Source organism: Lactuca sativa, chromosome 4 (genome assembly GCF_002870075.4).
Source record: "Lactuca sativa cultivar Salinas chromosome 4, Lsat_Salinas_v11, whole genome shotgun sequence".
NCBI classification, from domain to species: domain Eukaryota; kingdom Viridiplantae; phylum Streptophyta; class Magnoliopsida; order Asterales; family Asteraceae; genus Lactuca; species Lactuca sativa.
The window spans coordinates 115,591,776-115,601,309 of record NC_056626.2 but is presented as its reverse complement, the minus strand read 5'-3'; the positions used below and the strand labels follow the sequence as shown (position 1 = coordinate 115,601,309).

The 9,534-nt window shown below is 28.8% G+C and overlaps 1 protein-coding gene across 1 annotated transcript; it reads left to right on the top strand.

Annotated features, from left to right (window-relative positions):
• The first annotated feature begins 845 nt into the window (after window positions 1-845).
• LOC111899745 (equilibrative nucleotide transporter 3) lies at window positions 846-7,912 on the top strand. Its single transcript, XM_023895595.3, has 9 exons — window positions 846-962; window positions 1,065-1,169; window positions 1,266-1,421; window positions 1,498-1,641; window positions 1,751-1,856; window positions 3,333-3,505; window positions 3,938-4,098; window positions 6,566-6,824; window positions 7,550-7,912. The coding sequence occupies exons 1-9, from the start codon at window positions 906-908 to the stop codon at window positions 7,655-7,657; spliced, it is 1,269 nt and encodes a 422-aa protein (XP_023751363.1). The 5' UTR covers window positions 846-905; the 3' UTR covers window positions 7,658-7,912.
• The last annotated feature ends 1,622 nt before the right edge of the window (window positions 7,913-9,534 follow it).

The window sequence follows — 9,534 nt, the reverse complement described above, 5'->3', positions numbered from 1 at the left end:
TTCTCTTTAAGGGACGAGGCGTGTTACATGTTTACATTAAATTCAATACAACAAACATTGATAATACAAAAAAGAACCATTAACTTACCATCTAACACGCATCGTCCCTTAAAGAGAAGGCACATTTTTTACTCTTTAGAAATATATGGTTTCTTAACAAATATGTTGGTAAACATAACCAATTGTTTTTAGATGAATTACGAATGAATTAACAATTTTGATTAGCTTAAAGATTAACATGTCATATTGTTTATTAGATGTTACAGATTCAAGACTTATACTAGATATTTTTCCTTTATTTTAAAATACATGTGTAGATTAAATACAACAAACACTGATAATACAAAAAAAAGTTATTGGCTTACTAGGTAACACGCCTCACCCTCAATGAGAAGTCGTAGTTTCAACTCTTACGTTTTAAAATATCTATTCGTGACTGACCAATGGCTAAAACGAAATTTTGTCTAAAAAATAATGGCAAATGGGGAACAAAAAATATTGGGGTTAAACGCAAACTTATACGGAAATGTTGGGGCCAAATGCAAACAAAAAAATGCAAAAACTGACACGTCATCATTACCTGTTGATGACCGGTTAAGGGTCCGAAAATGAAACGTTTTCTAAAATATAATGGCAAATGAAGAACAAAAAATAAATTTGGGGTTAAATCGAAACGAGGATGTATAAATAATGGTTTTTAAGGTATTAACCCTCTCGGAAATCACACTAAGATCGATAATTTTCACTCCCAGTTTCTTGAATCCTCTCTTTGGTACTGTATAAATTCTACCCTTTCCACTATGAATTTCAGTTGCTTTATGTTTATGTATAATGCATATTGATTTTCAATTTTAAAAAGCTCATCCGGGGAATCTCGACAAACAGGTTGTAAACATACTGCTAAAATGGAAGCAGCAATTCCAACGACAACTGAGAAAGGGAGTACACCCAAAAAACTGGAGGTAACACTTTTGTTTGCTTCGTTTAGTGATCTTGAAAAACTGTGAATCACTGAATAAGTTTTGGATGATCATGATTCATAAACGAAACTGTGAAATTTGCAGGGGAAGTTTACTGCAATGGTGGTGTGTTGGCTTCTTGGAATTGGGTGTGCGTTTTCTTGGAATAGCATGCTGACGATTGAAGATTACTATGTTCATTTGTTTCCAGTAATCTCCTAATTAAACCTACCACTCACCTTCGTGTTATCATACGTACCATTTTTTCAATCGAAACTAACCATGATTTTGGACGATTTGCTGCAGAAGTATCACTCCATGAGAGTCCTGACACTCGTATACCAACCCTTCGCCCTCGGAACACTCGCGATTCTCACATACCATGAAGCCAATATAAACACCAGGAAACGAAATCTATTTGGATACATTCTCTTCTTCTTCAGTACTCTCGCTGTTCTGCTTGTAAGTCCCCAAAAATGTCTCAAAATTTTTTGGAAAATTAACAACGAAGTGATTCCGTTTGTGTCATGTATTGTAGTTGGATTTAGCAACATCTGGTAAAGGAGGAATGGGAAGTTTCATCTGCGTGTGTCTGATAAGTGGTGCCTTTGGGTTAGCCGATGCTTATGTGCAAGGTGGAATGGTTGGAGACTTGTCGTTCATGCTCCCCGAGTTCATTCAAGTTAGTACCTATAAATCAAATTATTATATATTTGTAATTATTTGTGTGTGTGGACTTGTGTTTTGACTATGTGATATAATGATTTGTCTTGTGGTTGGGGTATTTATAGTCGTTTCTAGCGGGGCTTTCTGCATCAGGAGCTCTTACCTCCACTTTGAGATTGTTTACGAAAGGTGTTTTTGATAATTCACAAAACGGTTTACGAAAGGGAGCACGTAAGTCCTTCACATTTATATGCTTTTACGTTTGGTTTTCTATATTGGAAAGTGGGTTTTCTTGGACCCCATCAATAATCAATAGGGTAAGCAGCGGAACCGGGTATCTGCTTTCGGAAGCGGGACCATCTCGGAACTGTCTGTTCCGGTTCATAAAATTTTGGATCCGCCTCAAACGGTTTCAGTTCCGGTTCTTGTTTTTTTGGAAAAGCTAGATATGACATCAATATTTTTATTTTGTGTATTATGACTTTAGTCTATTAACCTTGAAAATGCGATTAAATATTTTATTTAGTGGTAAAAGTAACTTATTGTGTTAAATATTTTTGTCGAAAAATGAGATAAACTCAGTAAAACATCATCATTTTCGGTTTTTATTTTATTTTATTTTATTTAAATCGACCATAAATTTCGTAGTGGTTTCTGAAAATAAAAACTTATTTTAAGATATTTCCTCATTTTCTTACCCAAAATAATGTTAAAATCTTTCTCAATCCAACAATCAATCTCCCACTATAAAAATTATTTTTTTGCGAAATAGATTTTAGAAAGTATAAATATAGAAAAACCAAAAACGATTTCACCATATTTTGAAAAAATAAATTTTTTTAAGAGACCATACAAATTGTTTTATCAATAGGCCCATAGATAAATATGTTGTTGTCATTTGTACTAAAAAAATGTCGTTTTGTTTAAAACCTTTCTGTTTTGACCATGTTGTGATTTTCCTAAAAGAAATTACTTTTAAAATTGTATTTAATTTTAGTAGAATGGTTTTGGAAGAGAAATTAAATATTTTTCTACTTTTTATTCTTACAAATCCTTCTATCGATCCAATGAAATAGTTACATGCGTAACATTTAATGCTCGTTTAATAAAATTTAATGATATTTTATTATATTAATATGACACATGTTATCATTTAAATGAATAGAAAGATTGGTAGAAACAAAAAATAAGAGGATATTTAATTTCTTGTTTTGAAATTTGTAAGGATATGAAACTTTAGATAAAATGTGCACGGAGTTCGGAGGATACAATATATAAACTATCTAGATTAATTATTTATCCTTAAAAAAAAACCCGACTATAAAAAGGTTCCATGCTAAAGGGTGTTTAACTTATCTTTTTGGAAGGCAAAAGTTACAAAAAGTCAGGATTCCCTAACTTCTTCAAAAAGTCATTTTTTTTTTATATCTAAAATCCAAAAGTAGCTTTTAAAATGTTTTTCCCAAACATTTTTTGCATTCTATCTTTTCCCAAAAGAACTTTTGGCCCCTCAAAAATAAGCCAAACACCCCCTAAGTCCAACTTTTTACAAAATTGCTATATTTTGTTTTTTCCTCAAATTTTCTCAAATTTGCAGTTATTTTTTCAAAAAAAAATTAATATAATGTATTCAAACATTATTTTATCTGGATAATACTTACTCGAAAAACAAACAAGGCCTAACATAGAGAAATCTTTGTTTTGCAGTTTTATTCTTTACGCTATGCACAATCTTCGAGTTGCTTTGTGTACTTCTATATGCATTCGTGTTCCCAAAGCTTCCAATTGTAAAATACTACCGATCAAAAGCAGCTTCAGAAGGATCTAAAACAGTTTCAGCTGATCTTGTTGCCGGTGGAATTTATTCGCATTCTAGAGAGGTACTAATGTTAATGCGTTCTATATATGTTTGGGTATTATAACACTTCATTTTAATTTATTTATGTTATATTAAAATCGTTATATATATATATATATATATATATATATATATATATATATATATATATATATATATATATATATATATATATATATATATATATAAATTTTTTGAAGTCATTACAGCAAAAAAGAACTTTTATTAATACTTTTATACTATAACAAAGATATATGTACTTAATGAGATTGCTATAACTAAATAGACTTTTCAACCTGCAATGTTTAACATAAGGAAATGAAATTAAGAAGCCACAATAAAAAGTCAATTAAAGTATATTATTATAACTAACACATGACCTTTTTTCAAATGGTTCTCTTTTAAAATAGTAGGTATGATTGCTAATCTTTAACACTGGTTGGTTTCTTTGCAGATAGAATCAAATTCCAAAAAACTGGAACGATTGAGCAGTAAAGAATTGTTACGGGAAAATACTGATTATGCAATCGATATGCTTTTGATATATCTATTAACACTTTCTATTTTTCCTGGGTTCTTATCCGAAGACACGGGATCGCATAGCTTGGGTTCTTGGTAACATCAACACTCTCAACACACATCGTTCATCCATTATACCACAATTTATACGTAGGGTACAACCTTAAAAGTAGGAAAATTTTAAAAAAGATAATAATAATAATAATAATAATAATAATAATAATAATAATAATAATAGTAGTAGTAGTAATAATAATAATAATAATAATATAGGGAGTGTTTGACGAAAATGATTACTAACTGGTAACGGGTAGTGGAAAGCTGGCAGCTAGAAACTATAGTTTTTATTTGTTATATGAATATTTAAGAAAAATAGTTGGAAGTTTTTGAAATATACAAAATTACAGAAAAGAAAAATTCTTTAAATACATAAACATATTTTCAAAGAAATTTTTGAAAATAATTTAAAAAGCGTAATGACGTTTTGTTAAACGCTACTTTAACTTAAAAGTTAAACATCCGTACTGCCAAATGAAGTTTTTTGTTTAAACTATAGTGTTTTGTCAAAAGCTAAAAGTTATAAACTCTTAAACGCTCTATATCAAACATGCTTCTAGATCAATACAATATTATTATTATAGCAGACAACAAATAATGATCCATTTAATCAATGATTTTCATTGGTTCTCTTGCAAAAACAAAATTACTATTTTTTTCTTATTGGAATAAGATGGACCAAAACCGAAGTGAAGAAACCAATAAAAAAAATTAAAACCAAAATAAATACATGTGTTAAACATAGGTAAAATGATAATTTTACCCTTAGCTCTTTCATCTTTGTCAAAGAAAATTACTAAAATCAACATCTAATATAAAAATCCTAAACCAAATCATACCAAAATCTCTTAAATTTACTTGGTGTCTTTTTGCATAAAAACAAAAAACAGCATATACCTTCCAACCGGATAAAACATATCTCGTGTAAGCTAGTTGCAATAGCCATTTTAAAACTCTTTCTAATAGGTAAACACATTTTTCATTGGGATTGCTAAAATTTTGTTTTAAGATTAGACCAAATAATTCATAAAATATAAACGAATAGCAAAATAATTCAAAAACTTGCAACCACAATTTTTTAAAAATTGTCTAAGATGAAAATTAAATCAAATAATTGATTAATTAAGAAAATAGGAAAAAAAAAATAACAAAGCTGATGAACAATAATTATGGGATCTACTCAAAAACTTGCAACCATAATTCTTTAATCAACATGTGGCAGCAAAAATTATTCTCTTCATATAGAATTTGAAGTTTTTAATGGAGGGATCATATCACAATTCGCGTCCCTTACCCCTATGATGATGAATCTTTATATATATATATATATATATATATATATATATATATATATATATATATATATATATATATATATATATATATATATATATATATATATATATATATATATATATATATATATATATATATAACTTCAAATTTGTATGGGTGGGCAAGGTTCACGGTTGTATCTATGTGGCTACCTTGTTGGAAAATAGAATTCAACAAATAGTTGAACTTGTAAAAATAACTAATATTATGAAAAGAAATTTATAAGATAGAAGCGTATCATTTGTAATCAAAGATAAGGTTTGACATAACTGTATTACGGAGTATATATTACTACATATGCACTAGACACTAAATTAAGGATGCATTAGATAAACACCAGTGCTTAACATAAGATAAATAATTATTGTTTCATCATATCATCATATTAAACCATAAGTCTTTCAATCGATATTATCTATAACAAGCAGTTAAAGCTCTCATCAAAAGTCATATATGATGAGCAACAAAGTTTTTATTAAAAGCCATCTATAATGAGCAATGAAGCTCTAATCGAAAGTCATATATAACGAACAAAGAACCCATTAAGAAGTAAGTCAACCAAATCAAACTATGGTCAAAAGCCCGGTGTACTATGTTATCATACAAGCTTCCCTTCACCTCCAGGAATATCAACAACTCCTTAGAAGGTTCTATTTAATAAATTGATGAATAATTCCAACAAAATTCAATCTCCATTACTTGGACATAGAAATTTTAGTCAAGATCAAGAAGTTCTCACCTTGTACTCTCTACAAATCGTTCGAATGAAGAATTGGGAGAAGCCTCATAGGTTTAAGATACTTAACTTCCAAAAGTTCACAAATTATTCCTCAAGTCTCACTTACTCTAAAGTCTAAACTCACCCTACGTGGACCAATATTTACAGCAAGTCCCAAATCTATATTTTTAACCCTAAGTATTTTGTAATTACCAATTATAAATTTTAGATAGAAATTAAACGGGATGGTGTAAAGTACAAGTTGTCTACTTTTGTTTTTCCGACTTGAAAACTACCAATTATTCTTATTATTGTAAATTATCTACAACCACTTTTAATAACAACTTTAAAATTAATTATTCTTGAAACTTTTTTCATCTAATTATTATTATTATTATTTGGAAATTATTATTATTATCCACAACTCCTTGTTTAACATAATTTCATTGTTAGGTACGTGCTTGTTCTTATTGCAATGTACAACATGTGGGACCTCGTGGGACGATATATCCCACTAATTAAATGCATGAAGTTGGAGTCACGAAAAGGACTCATGATAGCAGTTCTAGCAAGATATTTGCTCATTCCGGCGTTTTATTTCACGGCTAAATATGCTGATCAGGGTTGGATGATATTTTTGACATCGTTTTTGGGATTAACTAATGGTTACCTTACCGTTTGCGTCCTCACTTCTGCTCCGAAAGGCTACAAGGTTCGTTCGTGTATTATACTAATTTAGTTTCATTTATTTCTATTATAACTATGTACTTTTGATTTTTATTATTACATATTGTATTTTGATTTTTGAGAAATCTAACCAAATATGACGGTGAAAAATTTTGTTTGTGGATCATGCTTCTTTTATAATTAGATAGACTTATCAAAATATATTATTGTAATAATAAAAAAAATTAAAATATAGTTTTAATAAAAGGATTCATGGAAGTATAATGTTTTTTCTTGTCTACGATCGTTGTTTTATTTTTTTGAAATATATAACGTGAAAAACTTTTTACATGATGATACCAAGTACCAAACCAGATATATTACTCTTATCTCCAGCCCATGTCATCGGTTCTATCCATATATAGAATTAAACTAGAAAGACTTATACACCAGAATCATATATTCTTGCATTTTTAAGACGAAGTCATTACTATTGCTATTTTTTGTTATTCAGTAATTGTGGCCTAATAAGTTTTATAAATATTAATTTGAAATAAACTAAACGAACACTTCGATGTTAGAATAGTTATGAAGGGCCCAACATGCTTTTTTCAATGACCATTTTTTTATAAAGAAAGGTGGTTGTGGAAAATATAAACACCATAACATATGGAATTAGTTCCAATTTCGTAAGAAATATATATTTTCAATATTATATATTTTCTTCGTACGTATTAATAATGTAAGTGTTTTTATGATTATTGTTTGTAGGGACCGGAACAAAACGCATTAGGGAATATACTTGTCTTGTATCTTATGGGAGGTATTTTCGTTGGGGTCACATGTGACTGGTTATGGCTAATCGGCAAAGGTTGGTGAGAGATGTAGGCGCATGTTAATTAGACGTATTGCGTATGCAGTTTACTAGTCTTTTTTGTTATCAAGTGAAGAAATAAGTTATGGTAGCCTAATAAATTTATTGGGTTTGTTTTATTGAGTCTTTATTTAGCCATGTAGCTAGATAATCCTAGGTAACTTTTCTATTTATAGTTGTATTTTCTCTTCTTTGTAAATATAACTTTCTTGAAACCCTAACTGTTTTCTCTTTAAATTGTTATTCTTTATATTGTATTAGAGCTCTATCTGATTAAAATTAATTTTGTAGATCAATTTGTTATTTTTGTTGAAATTTTAGAAAAAAAGTCACCACTATTCATGGACTCGATATTGTTCAGTGACTAGGTACCATTCTTTGATTTTTTTTTCAAAACGATCCTTCTTTTTATTGTTAGGTATGATTTTTTTTTTGGTTTGTTTATATATTCCGTTTGGTTTGATTCGTTCTGTTTCAAGGGTTTTGATTGTTGTTATTATGTTCGTCTCTCGTTAGTTTCGACTTTTGTTTCTATCGTTGGTTTTGGATTATTTGTTTGATTGTTTATTGGCAATATAACTAAAAAGATGATGTTCTTCAGTCCATTAGTACTCAACTCGATGACAATAAGTATGTCTATTGAAGTTATGTTAGACGGCTGTAAATTATGTAATTTTATTGGAATTATGGAAGACTAATAATTCAAATATTAATATAAGGTTTATAAGTTTCAAAATCACCTCACAAGCTCAAATTCAATCAACATCAAACGATATTGTTGATTGATTAATAAAATAATTATGAGATACTAATTAGAACTTCATCCTTCATCTAATTAAATATCATCACATTTTGGATTTGGGAGAAATGAAAACCTCATAACAGTAGATTCGAGAACATGAATGAGAATGTTACATTCATAAGTCTCTTTTTTGATGACTCCTCCTCTAAACTCTTGAGATGTCTTCCAATAATCTCCCATTTAATTTTCATCTACTAAAATCTTCACTCAAGGCCTCTTCCTAAGCCCTACATCAATATAATGAAGACACGGAGAGGGAAATTTGAGTTCAAATATTTGCCTATTTATAAGAGTAGTCCCTTTATTTCTTAATTTCCCTTTTGAACTCATTTCAATACTATGATTATATTTGACGTACTAGCTGAAAAATTAGTTGCTAACTGATAGGTAAAAAACAAATTGTGAGCTTATAAATTAGATGGTAAAAAATAACGTTTTGTAAAAAAAAATTGATAAACTAACTGAAATATATAGAATGACATAAAAGAAAATTGTGAGCTTATTAAATTTTGTATTAATTAACTTTGAAACTTTTTAATCCATTATTTTATTTATTTTAATTGAAAATAAATAAATTTACAAAATTTTCACTAAAAAGATAAAACTTGTAACCCATAACAGGTGCTATAATATTTTCAAGTGTGCACTTAAAAGTTAAAAATTCCATGTGAGAAAGTAATCTCATTTTTGAATCGTGTGAAGGTACGCAAAAGTCAAGTATCTTACTCAAAACATGTGTTTGGAGACAAAACATAACATATTCTTTTAAAGAATTCCATGTATCATACAACAACGATGCAAGATCATGCATATATCAATATACTCAAAATAAGCAATCTTGTAAAAAGACATGCATTGACAACACATCTGAACTCAGATAAAAAAAACACTATGTATTTAACTTTTGGGTTAATCACAAAAATAAATAAATAAATAAATATATTGTGTTTTCGGATTAAATATCAACTTTATTGTTTTTATGAAAAAAATTCTTTATATTTTTTCTATTTTCTCCGATTTATCCCTTACAATTTTGGGTAAATTACACGGATGGTCCCTGTGGTTTAGGGTAATTTGCGT

Bases quoted from the DNA above. Each gene is read 5' to 3' on its own strand.
- LOC111899745 (XM_023895595.3), top strand. From the start codon at position 906: ATGGAAGCAGCAATTCCAACGACAACTGAGAAAGGGAGTACACCCAAA. The intron at 963-1,064 runs GTAACACTTTTG...TGAAATTTGCAG, and splicing joins GTACACCCAAAAAACTGGAG to GGGAAGTTTACTGCAATGGT. The intron at 4,099-6,565 runs GTAACATCAACA...TTTCATTGTTAG, and splicing joins TCGCATAGCTTGGGTTCTTG to GTACGTGCTTGTTCTTATTG.